This window comes from Salvelinus namaycush, chromosome 36 (assembly GCF_016432855.1).
Source record: "Salvelinus namaycush isolate Seneca chromosome 36, SaNama_1.0, whole genome shotgun sequence".
NCBI lineage: Eukaryota > Metazoa > Chordata > Actinopteri > Salmoniformes > Salmonidae > Salvelinus > Salvelinus namaycush.
The window spans coordinates 21,382,436-21,395,010 of NC_052342.1; the positions used below are offsets into that span (position 1 = coordinate 21,382,436).

Below are 12,575 nucleotides of genomic sequence, written 5' to 3' on the forward strand. Positions count from 1 at the left end.
CAATCGAGAATAGACTGAATCTGTCTCTGGCGGGGTTGCTCTTTCTATAGAGGACAGGGTTATATACATAATAATATACACTTATATACAGAATAATATACAGATATATACATAATAATATGCAGAATATTACAATGATATATACAGAGTAATATATAGAAATATATACAGAATAATATACAGAATAATATGCAGAATAATATACAGTTATATACAGAACACTGTACAGAATAATATACAGAATAATATGCAGAATAATATACAGATATATACAGAATAATATGCAGAATAATATAGCAGTCATGGACATAATAATATATAGAATCATATATCAGTTATATACAGAACACTGTACAGAATAATATACAGATATATACAGAATAATATGCAGAATAATATAGCAGTTATGGACATAATAATATATAGAATCATATATCAGTTATATACAGAACACTGTACAGAATAATATAACAGTTATATACAGAATGCTGATTGGCTGACATCCGTGGTATATATCAGACCGTATACCACGGGTATGACAAAACATGTATCTTTACTGCTCAAACTACGTTGGTAAGCAGTTTATAATAGCAATGAGGCACCTCAGGGGTTTGTGGTATATGGCCAATATACCACGGCTAACGGCTGTATCGAGGCACTCCGCGTTGCGTTGTGCTTAAGAACAGCCCCCTCCGGATTTATTGCTTAAATATGGAGAACAATATAAGAATTATATACAGAATAATATAACAGTTATATACATAATGATATACAGAATAACATAACAGTTATATACAGAATAACATACATAATAATATACAGAATAATATAACCGTTAGATACATAATAATAAACATAATAACATAACAGTTATATACAGAATAATATAACAGTTAGATACATAATAATAAACATAATAACATAACAGTTATATACAGAATAACATAACCGTTAGATACATAATAATAAACATAATAACATAACAGTTATATACAGAATAACATACATAATAATATACAGAATAATATAACCGTTAGATACATAATAATAAACATAATAACATAACAGTTATATACAGAATAATATAACAGTTAGATACATAATAATAAACATAATAACATAACAGTTATATACAGAATAACATAACCGTTAGATACATAATAATAAACATAATAACATAACAGTTATATACAGAATAACATACATAATAATATACAGAATAATATAACGGTTATAAACATAATAATATACAGAATAATGTAACAGTTATATACAGAATAATATAACCGTTAGATACATAATAATAAACATAATAACATAACAGTTATATACAGAATAATATAACAGTTATAAACATAATAATATACAGAATAATGTAACAGTTATATACAGAATAATATAACAGTTATAAACATAATAATGTAACAGTTATATACAGAATAATATAACAGTTATATACAGAATAATATACAGAATAATGTAACAGTTATATACAGAATAACATACAGAATAATATCCAGCTTTTCAATATGGGGTCAAAGAGTTACGAGGTTCTGATAGGGGGAATATGGAGGGAGGGATGTCCAGTCTTACCTCTCTTCTTCTTGGCTTTGTTCTTCTTTTGGAGGTCAACCTCAGCATAGGTCACATCAACAGGTCCAGCTGCTGCTGACAATGGACATTTCCAGTCAACAAATGAAGGAATTAGCTTAATGCATATTCTGCTTTCCAATTGGCCGGCCTGTATCTTCAGACAATTGAGTTGCAAAATAACATTTGGTTTGAGAGTGCAAATCCAAACGTATGTTAACATCAACACTATAATCCATAGTTCATCACACTGATGATAAAAAGGTAACGTGATCAGAAACATTTATCACCAGTTTGTTAGAACATACTTAGATATAGTTTCATACACGTTTAATAGATTGTTGATTTAATCTTACCGGGGGCTGTGTATGGCTTCACTAGAGAATAGACAGATTCTGTCTCAGATGGGGTTGCTGTTTCTATAGGGGTGAGGATAACACATCAGAATAATATAACAGTTATATACAGGATAATATAAATAATAGTGTACAGTTATTTACGGAATAGTATAGTTATATACAGACTAATATACAGTTATATACAGAATAATATACAGTTCTATACAGTTATATATGGAATAATATACAGTTATATATGGAATAATATACAGTTACACACAGAGTAATATAGAGTTATATATGGAATAATATACAGAGTAATATACAGTTCTATACAGTTATATATGGACTAACATACAGTTATATATGGAATAATATAGAGTTACATACAGAGTAATATGAAGTTATATACAGATTAATATCTAGAATAATAAACTGAATAATACAGTTATATACAGAATAATATCTAGAATAATAAACAGAATAATATACAGTTAAGTACAGAATAATTTATACAATTATTCAATATGGGGTCAAAGAGATATGAGGTTCTGATAAGGGGAATATGGAGGGAGGGATGTCCAGACTTACTTCTCTTCTTCTTGGCTTTGTTCTTCTTTTGGAGGACAACATCAGCATAGGTCACATCAACAGGTCCAGCTGCTGCTGACAATGGACATTTCCAGTCAACAAATGAAGGACTTAGATTATTGCATATTCTGCCTCTTCGTCCCAAACTCAGAAATGATGAATTAAGGTTTTAATGACTGCCAACCTGTAGAATGGGTCTTACCTGTGGCTTTCCCTGTCTTCACCTCAGAGTAGACTGGATTTTCTTCAGGATAATTTCTCTTTTCTGAGGAGAAGGAGGAAGAGCAGAGAATTTGTAAATATATATTTATGTACACACATCTACATGAAATGTAGATTACAGTTTTGTAGTGAATTGCCATGAAAAAAAATTACAGAACAGTCTCAAGAGCCAATTGTTGCAGAATATACAAGGATAGGCAGCAACAAGAACCATCAGTATTTCAGTTCTCAAATCATAGCGACATTTTCTCACACAACTCTTTTCAGTACAATTACATTAGATGATTTTTCCCTCTGGGATACACTGCTACATTTGTCACAGTTGAGAGTCACCTTTCTTTTTCTTGTCCAACTTTTTCAGTTGAATCTGGGCGTAGGTCACATGACTTGGTCCAGCAGCAGAAGCTTCAGCAGAATCTGTGACATAATACACAAACACCTCAACTTAGTCAAACTACATGTCATATTAAATGAAGAGCAGCAGACTACTACACATTCATACTGAAAACATTACATTACACTACCATTATCATTGTTGTCTGAGGGATTGATCGTATCGTAGATGTTAGCATCACCTGTTGGTCAAAGAAGAAAGATATTTTGTTTTGGTTTTTAGGTTGGTTATCCTAAGCTTGACTAGGGATCAATTGAGATCAATGGGATCAATTCCATTTAAATACCAGTCAATTCAGGAAGTATAATGAATTTGGTTTACTTTCTGAATTGACCGGAATTTAAATGATTTTGTCCCCAAAGCTGGTTGTTATAAAAAGTGCATGTTGATGAGTCAGTGTATGAGTTTACAGAGAGAAGACTGGTAGAGGTCTGGGCTGATAGACTGACCATGCTGCTGATGTGTATACCCAGTATCAGGAGCCTGGCCCTGGGTAGACCCTTGGTCCTGTTGGGGGTCCTGGTTGGTTCTCTGGGGCTGAGGGGGCCTACAGGGAGAGAGAAGCACAGAGAAGATGTTATACTGTATGTATCAATATGGTTGAGAGACAGGTGTACTCACCAGAATATTCTGTTGAAACAGGAAGCTGTAATGACAAACACATTGTGTTATGAACTGAACTTTCTTCAACTATTTTTATTTTTATTTAGACATTTTTATCCTAAACATAATAATATTAAATGATACATTTAAAAAGTCTCACCTTTTCTGTTCTGATATCTCACCAGCAGGACCAGGAGAATGACCAGTAAAACACCAGCAACAACCAGACCCACAACCACTCCTACTAGGACTGATGTAGAGGGTCCAGGAGATACGACTGGAGAGAGAACAGCACAACACCATCAGACTCTGAGGTGGAAAATAAATAAAGTAGTTAAATTCCTGTATGCATCTGAGACTGGAGAGAGAACAGCACTACACCATCAGACTTGGAGGTGGAAAATAAATAAAGTCGTTCAATTCCTGTATGTATCTGAGACTGGAGAGAGAACAGGACAGATTCTGAGAGAGATTATATAGGTTTACAGTATAGACATAAAAAGAAAGCAGGCTGGCCCGTCTTTTGACAATTTAGTTGACAGATCATATTTTCTAGGGGAGTGGAAATCCCAAACTACATTAACATCAACACTTAAATCACATGTTTTTCACACAGATAATAAAAAGGTAACTAAGTTGTGATCATAAATGTTTTGTCACCTCTCACTGTCACCCAGCTCTCTGGTGATTCTCCTTCATCAGATTTACACTTATAGAATCCTTCATCTGACTTGGATACTGTAGGGATGGTCATCTCTCCTGTGGTCTCATTCTTGATGAGTTCTCCATCTTTGTAGAAATCAGTCTTGGGTTTAGGATTTGTTTCCTGATATCTAAATGTACAGGTCAGATTCACAGAGTCTCCTTCAGTCACGGGATGGACAGGGCTCTCCAGGATCACATCACCATCTGTGTAACATAATATAAATAATACTGTAAACCTGGAGTCATCACTCACAATACATCAACATCTTATGAGCTTGTATTATATTTTATGACATGCAATCATTCAGTTACAGAATGAATTATAACATTGTGCCATGAAATATAAAAATGTTAGTGAATGTTGTACAATAGACGTACCGTTCACTGTGATGTTGACAGCATTACTGTACTCTCCTGATCCAGACTCACACCAGAACACTCCACTGTCCCCTGTGTTCAATGATGTGATGGTGCAGGTGGATTCTGTTATTGATCTCCAGGTAGATGGACACTCTGACGTCCATGCTGTCTCTGTGTATCTCTTCAGTCTCCATCCAGTAGAGTTCCCCTTCAGCTCACAGCTCAGTGAGAGAGACTTTGATCTAAAGTGTTGAGTTATGTTGGGATTTACTGTAAGAGACACTGAAGGCTGCAGATCTGACACAAAGAGAGACAGAGTCAAACCTATAGTTATATAGACACATGAGGGTGACTTAAATATGATTCAATACAGTTTCAATGCAGTTAGTTACCTGCTGACCAGAGAAACTGAGGTTCACTGTAGAGTGTATCATAGACTGGGTCTCCTCTCCCAGCTCTACACACATATCCTCCTGTGGGAGTAGGACCAGCAGGGATCAGAGTGTAGGAGTCTTCACTAGTCCCATTGTCAGATAGGGGCTGTAGAGAGTAAGACTTGTCTGATAGGGAGGGTAATCCAGCTCTGTTGGGAACAGTCCTGTACCAGGAGAACCTCCAGTCTGCAGACGTCTTGTCAACTTCACACCTCAGAGACACTGAGTCTCCAGGGTTCAGCCACTGAGGAGAGATACTCAGGACAGCCTTGGGTTGATCTGTGATTTGATAGAGGACAGGTTTCAACCTTTCAGTCTTAGAAAGTATTCTAGTGAACCCAATTTATTTTATACATGATTAGATAGACTTACCAGACACAGTCAGTTTTACAGCCTCACTGGTCTTGGAGAACGTGCTTCCCTTTACACCCTCACAGGTATATGAACCACTGTTAGACCTGTAGACAGGACTGATTCTGTACTCAGACTTTGTGTTTAAGGGGAGCAATAACTGACTATTCTTATACATTCTGTAGTCCCAGTCAGAGTCTCCTTCTCCCTGTATGTCACATCTCATAGTAACAGTCTCTCTAATGAATATCTGGGTCCAGTTGGGTTGGAGGGTCAGAACAGCAACAGGTCTCTCTGCACAGACACAACACAGACAACTAACTGAATTAACAGTTGCAATATAGCTTCAAGTTAGCTATCATTGTTGTGATACAGTAAACAGACAAAATATTATACCATAGATTACTGTCTATCCACAATAGCATCCATTTATCATAAAACTGTTTTAGACTCACCAGTAATGTTTATCTGGACTGGGTCACTGTACAGGGTGTAGTAGACTGGGTCTCCTCTCCCAGCTCTGCACCAGTACTGTCCTCCATCAGAGACACTGACCCGGCTGAGTATGTAGGAGTATACAGAGGTTGTGGTTACTGGTGTAGAGTCTGGTCTGTGTCTGTACCAGTAAAACGTCCATCCAGAAGACTCTACAGTACAGCTCAGTGTCACCCTGTCTCCTGTGAATATGTTCTCTTTGTCTGAAGTCAGTGTGGTCTTTGGCTGATAATCTGTTGGTATTTCAATGAGTTTGAATGGTAAGATAACAATAACAACAACAACAACAACAACAACAACAACTAAAAGACTCACTATTCACAGTAACAGTGACATCATCACTGATGGATGAAGATGTGGGTCTGGATCTTCTCTCTCCCTGACACCAGTAGAGACCCTGGTCAGACTCAGTAACTCTACTGATGGTGAGGGTGTCTCCTGTTATAGTGTGTCTGACAGACTGGGACACTACATTATAATTCCTGTCTTTGTACCACTGATAGCTCCATCTACTGTCAGACCCTACTGAACACATCAGAGTAACTGTCTCTTCAGGGAACACAGGGTTTGGATCTACAGTTCAGTTGAGCACAGTGCAATAGAGTAGGGAAGAGTTCAGTTGAGCATAGTGCAATAGAGTAGGGAAGAGTTCAGTAGAGTATAGTACAATAGAGTTGGGAAGAGTTCAGTAGAGTATAGTACAATAGAGTTGGGAAGAGTTCAGTTGAGCATAGTGCAATAGAGTAGGGAAGAGTTCAGTAGAGTATAGTACAATAGAGTAGGGAAGAGTTCAGTAGAGTACAGTACAATAGAGTTGGGAAGAGTTCAGTTGAGCATAGTGCAATAGAGTAGGGAAGAGTTCAGTAGAGTATAGTACAATAGAGTAGGGAAGAGTTCAGTAGAGTATAGTACAATAGAGTTGGGAAGAGTTCAGTAGAGTATAGTACAATAGAGTAGGGAAGAGTTCAGTAGAGTATAGTACAATAGAGTTGGGAAGAGTTCAGTAGAGTACAGTACAATAGAGTAGGGAAGAGTTCAGTTGAGCATAGTGCAATAGAGTAGGGAAGAGTTCAGTAGAGTATAGTACAATAGAGTTGGGAAGAGTTCAGTAGAGTATAGTACAATAGAGTTGGGAAGAGTTCAGTAGAGTATAGTACAATAGAGTAGGGAAGAGTTCAGTAGAGTATAGTACAATAGAGTTGGGAAGAGTTCAGTAGAGTATAGTACAATAGAGTAGGGAAGAGTTCAGTAGAGTATAGTACAATAGAGTTGGGAAGAGTTCAGTAGAGTACAGTACAATAGAGTAGGGAAGAGTTCAGTTGAGCATAGTGCAATAGAGTAGGGAAGAGTTCAGTAGAGTACAGTACAATAGAGTTGGGAAGAGTTCAGTAGAGTACAGTACAATAGAGTAGGGAAGAGTTCAGTTGAGCATAGTGCAATAGAGTAGGGAAGAGTTCAGTAGAGTATAGTACAATAGAGTAGGGAAGAGTTCAGTAGAGTACAGTACAATAGAGTTGGGAAGAGTTCAGTTGAGCATAGTGCAATAGAGTAGGGAAGAGTTCAGTAGAGCATAGTGCAATAGAGTAGGGAAGAGTTCAGTAGAGCATAGTGCAATAGAGTAGGGAAGAGTTCAGTAGAGTATAGTACAATAGAGTTGGGAAGAGTTCAGTAGAGTATAGTACAATAGAGTAGGGAAGAGTTCAGTAGAGTACAGTACAATAGAGTAGGGAAGAGTTCAGTTGAGCATAGTGCAATAGAGTAGGGAAGAGTTCAGTAGAGTATAGTACAATAGAGTTGGGAAGAGTTCAGTAGAGTACAGTACAATAGAGTTGGGAAGAGTTCAGTAGAGTACAGTACAATAGAGTAGGGAAGAGTTCAGTAGAGTACAGTACAATAGAGTAGGGTACAGTTCAGTTGAGCACAGTACATTCGGGGCGGTAGGAAGACCAGTGTTTAGAGCGTTGGACAAGTAATCGAAAGGTTGCAAGATCGAATCCCCGAGCTGACAAGGTAAAATTATGTCGTTCTGCCCCTGAACAAGGCAGATAACCCACTGTTCCTAGACCGTCATTGAAAATACTATTTTTTTCTTAACTGACTTGCCTAGTTAAATAAAGATAAAATAAAAAAATAACAATAGAGTAGGGAACAGTTCAGTAGAGCACAGAACAATATAGTAGAGTACAGTTCAGTAGAGTTCAGTACAATAGAGTAGGGCACAGTTCAGTAGAGTAGGGTACAGTTCAGTAGAGTAGGGTACAGTTCAGTAGAGTAGGGTACAGTTGAGTAGAGCGCAGTACAAAGGAGTAGGGCACAGTACAGAAGAGTAGGGTACAGTACAGTAGAACACAGTACAGTGGAGTAGGGTACAGTTCAGTAGAGTACAGTTCAGTTGAGCACACTCAAATAAAGTAGGGTACAGTTCAGTTGAGCACAGTGCAACACATTCAACTAGAGTACAGTAGAGTACAGTTCAGTAGGGTACAGTTCAGTAGAGTACAATAGAGTAGGGTACAGTTCAGAAGAGTACAGTAGAGTAGGGTACAGTTCAGTAGAGTACAGTAAAATAGAGTAGGGTACAGTTGAGTAGAGCGCAGTACAAAGGAGTAGGGCACAGTACAGAAGAGTAGGGTACAGTACAGTAGAACATAGCACAATAGAGTAGGGTACAGTACAGCACAGTAGAGTAGGGTACAGTACAGTAGAACACAGCACAATAGAGTAGGGTACAGTTCAGTACCCTAGAGTACAGTGTAGTAGAGTAGAGCACAGTGCAATAGAGTAGGGTGTAGTAGAGTAGAGCACAGTGCAATAGAGTACGGTGTAGTAGAGTAGAGCACAGTGCAATAGAGTAGGGTGTAGTAGAGTAGAGCACAGTGTAATAGAGTAGGGTGTAGTAGAGTAGAGCACAGTGCAATAGAGTAGGGTGTAGTAGAGTAGAGCACAGTACAATAGAGTAGGGTGTAGTAGAGTAGAGCACAGTACAATAGAGTAGGGTGTAGTAGAGTAGAGCACAGTACAATAGAGTAGGGTGTAGTAGAGTAGAGCACAGTGTAATAGAGTAGGGTGTAGTAGAGTAGAGCACAGTGTAATAGAGTAGGGTGTAGTAGAGTAGAGCACAGTACAATAGAGTAGGGTGTAGTAGAGTAGAGCAATAGAGTACGGTGTAGTAGAGTAGAGCACAGTACAATAGAGTAGGGTGTAGTAGAGTAGAGCACAGTACAATAGAGTAGGGTGTAGTAGAGTAGAGCAATAGAGTACGGTGTAGTAGAGTAGAGCACAGTGCAATAGAGTAGGGTGTAGTAGAGTAGAGCACAGTACAATAGAGTAGGGTGTAGTAGAGTAGAGCACAGTACAATAGAGTAGGGTGTAGTAGAGTAGAGCACAGTACAATAGAGTAGGGTGTAGTAGAGTAGAGCACAGTACAATAGAGTAGGGTGTAGTAGAGTAGAGCACAGTACAATAGAGTAGGGTGTAGTAGAGTAGAGCACAGTGTAATAGAGTACGGTGTAGTAGAGTAGAGCACAGTGTAATAGAGTAGGGTGTAGTAGAGTAGAGCACAGTACAATAGAGTAGGGTGTAGTAGAGTAGAGCACAGTACAATAGAGTAGGGTGTAGTAGAGTAGAGCACAGTGCAATAGAGTAGGGTGTAGTAGAGTAGAGCACAGTACAATAGAGTAGGGTGTAGTAGAGTAGAGCACAGTACAATAGAGTAGGGTGTAGTAGAGTAGAGCACAGTGCAATAGAGTAGGGTGTAGTAGAGTAGAGCACAGTACAATAGAGTAGGGTGTAGTAGAGTAGAGCACAGTGCAATAGAGTAGGGTGTAGTAGAGTAGAGCACAGTGCAATAGAGTAGGGTGTAGTAGAGTAGAGCACAGTGCAATAGAGTAGGGTGTAGTAGAGTAGAGCACAGTACAATAGAGTAGGGTGTAGTAGAGTAGAGCACAGTACAATAGAGTAGGGTGTAGTAGAGTAGAGCACAGTGCAATAGAGTAGGGTGTAGTAGAGTAGAGCACAGTGCAATAGAGTAGGGTGTAGTAGAGTAGAGCACAGTGCAATAGAGTAGGGTGTAGTAGAGTAGAGCACAGTGCAATAGAGTAGGGTGTAGTAGAGTAGAGCACAGTACAATAGAGTAGGGTGTAGTAGAGTAGAGCACAGTGCAATAGAGTAGGGTGTAGTAGAGTAGAGCACAGTGCAATAGAGTAGGGTGTAGTAGAGTAGAGCACAGTGCAATAGAGTAGGGTGTAGTAGAGTAGAGCACAGTGCAATAGAGTAGGGTGTAGTAGAGTAGAGCACAGTGCAATAGAGTAGGGTGTAGTAGAGTAGAGCACAGTACAATAGAGTAGGGTGTAGTAGAGTAGAGCACAGTACAATAGAGTAGGGTGTAGTAGAGTAGAGCACAGTGCAATAGAGTAGGGTGTAGTAGAGTAGAGCACAGTGCAATAGAGTAGGGTGTAGTAGAGTAGAGCAATAGAGTAGGGTGTAGTAGAGTAGAGCAATAGAGTAGGGTGTAGTAGAGTAGAGCACAGTGCAATAGAGTAGGGTGTAGTAGAGTAGAGCACAGTGCAATAGAGTAGGGTGTAGTAGAGTAGAGCACAGTGCAATAGAGTAGGGTGTAGTAGAGTAGAGCACAGTGCAATAGAGTAGGGTGTAGTAGAGTAGAGCACAGTACAATAGAGTAGGGTGTAGTAGAGTAGAGCACAGTGCAATAGAGTAGGGTGTAGTAGAGTAGAGCACAGTGCAATAGAGTAGGGTGTAGTAGAGTAGAGCACAGTACAATAGAGTAGGGTGTAGTAGAGTAGAGCACAGTGCAATAGAGTAGGGTGTAGTAGAGTAGAGCACAGTGCAATAGAGTAGGGTGTAGTAGAGTAGAGCAATAGAGTAGGGTGTAGTAGAGTAGAGCACAGTGCAATAGAGTAGGGTGTAGTAGAGTAGAGCACAGTGCAATAGAGTAGGGTGTAGTAGAGTAGAGCACAGTGCAATAGAGTAGGGTGTAGTAGAGTAGAGCACAGTGCAATAGAGTAGGGTGTAGTAGAGTAGAGCACAGTGCAATAGAGTAGGGTGTAGTAGAGTAGAGCACAGTGCAATAGAGTAGGGTGTAGTAGAGTAGAGCACAGTGCAATAGAGTAGGGTGTAGTAGAGTAGAGCACAGTGCAATAGAGTAGGGTGTAGTAGAGTAGAGCACAGTGTAATAGAGTAGGGTGTAGTAGAGTAGAGCACAGTGTAATAGAGTAGGGTGTAGTAGAGTAGAGCACAGTACAATAGAGTAGGGTGTAGTAGAGTAGAGCACAGTGCAATAGAGTAGGGTGTAGTAGAGTAGAGCACAGTGCAATAGAGTAGGGTGTAGTAGAGTAGAGCACAGTGCAATAGAGTAGGGTGTAGTAGAGTAGAGCACAGTGCAATAGAGTAGGGTGTAGTAGAGTAGAGCACAGTGCAATAGAGTAGGGTGTAGTAGAGTAGAGCACAGTGCAATAGAGTAGGGTGTAGTAGAGTAGAGCACAGTGCAATAGAGTAGGGTGTAGTAGAGTAGAGCACAGTGCAATAGAGTAGGGTGTAGTAGAGTAGAGCACAGTGCAATAGAGTAGGGTGTAGTAGAGTAGAGCACAGTGTAATAGAGTAGGGTGTAGTAGAGTAGAGCACAGTACAATAGAGTAGGGTGTAGTAGAGTAGAGCACAGTACAATAGAGTAGGGTGTAGTAGAGTAGAGCACAGTGCAATAGAGTAGGGTGTAGTAGAGTAGAGCACAGTGCAATAGAGTAGGGTGTAGTAGAGTAGAGCACAGTGCAATAGAGTAGGGTGTAGTAGAGTAGAGCACAGTGCAATAGAGTAGGGTGTAGTAGAGTAGAGCACAGTGCAATAGAGTAGGGTGTAGTAGAGTAGAGCACAGTGTAATAGAGTAGGGTGTAGTAGAGTAGAGCACAGTGTAATAGAGTAGGGTGTAGTAGAGTAGAGCACAGTACAATAGAGTAGGGTGTAGTAGAGTAGAGCACAGTACAATAGAGTAGGGTGTAGTAGAGTAGAGCACAGTGCAATAGAGTAGGGTGTAGTAGAGTAGAGCACAGTGCAATAGAGTAGGGTGTAGTAGAGTAGAGCACAGTACAATAGAGTAGGGTGTAGTAGAGTAGAGCACAGTGCAATAGAGTAGGGTGTAGTAGAGTAGAGCACAGTGCAATAGAGTAGGGTGTAGTAGAGTAGAGCACAGTGTAATAGAGTAGGGTGTAGTAGAGTAGAGCACAGTGCAATAGAGTAGGGTGTAGTAGAGTAGAGCACAGTGTAATAGAGTAGGGTGTAGTAGAGTAGAGCACAGTGTAATAGAGTAGGGTGTAGTAGAGTAGAGCACAGTACAATAGAGTAGGGTGTAGTAGAGTAGAGCACAGTGTAATAGAGTAGGGTGTAGTAGAGTAGAGCACAGTGCAATAGAGTAGGGTGTAGTAGAGTAGAGCACAGTGTAATAGAGTAGGGTGTAGTAGAGTAGAGCACAGTGCAATAGAG

At 39.3% G+C, this 12,575-nt stretch overlaps 1 protein-coding gene and 1 long non-coding RNA gene across 2 annotated transcripts in view; both read right to left on the reverse strand.

Annotated features, from left to right (window-relative positions):
- Window positions 1-1,593: 1,593 nt before the first annotated feature.
- LOC120030713 lies at window positions 1,594-2,597 on the reverse strand. Its single transcript, XR_005473670.1, has 3 exons — window positions 2,520-2,597; window positions 1,947-2,009; window positions 1,594-1,665 (listed from the first exon to the last, which is right to left on the reverse strand). It is a non-coding gene; the product is annotated as an uncharacterized LOC120030713 (long non-coding RNA).
- Window positions 2,598-3,057: 460 nt separating this feature from the next.
- Window positions 3,058-12,575, reverse strand: part of LOC120030475 (basement membrane-specific heparan sulfate proteoglycan core protein-like) — a 28,833-nt gene continuing 19,315 nt past the window's right edge. Inside the window, exons 8-16 of the mRNA XM_038975888.1 lie at window positions 6,399-6,656; window positions 6,044-6,316; window positions 5,610-5,882; window positions 5,196-5,516; window positions 4,822-5,100; window positions 4,399-4,647; window positions 3,899-4,015; window positions 3,605-3,682; window positions 3,058-3,158 (exon numbers count right to left, since the gene is read on the reverse strand). Of these exons, the coding sequence (XP_038831816.1) occupies window positions 3,058-3,158; window positions 3,605-3,682; window positions 3,899-4,015; window positions 4,399-4,647; window positions 4,822-5,100; window positions 5,196-5,516; window positions 5,610-5,882; window positions 6,044-6,316; window positions 6,399-6,656 (1,949 nt within the window). The remainder of the gene's footprint in view (window positions 3,159-3,604; window positions 3,683-3,898; window positions 4,016-4,398; window positions 4,648-4,821; window positions 5,101-5,195; window positions 5,517-5,609; window positions 5,883-6,043; window positions 6,317-6,398; window positions 6,657-12,575) is intronic.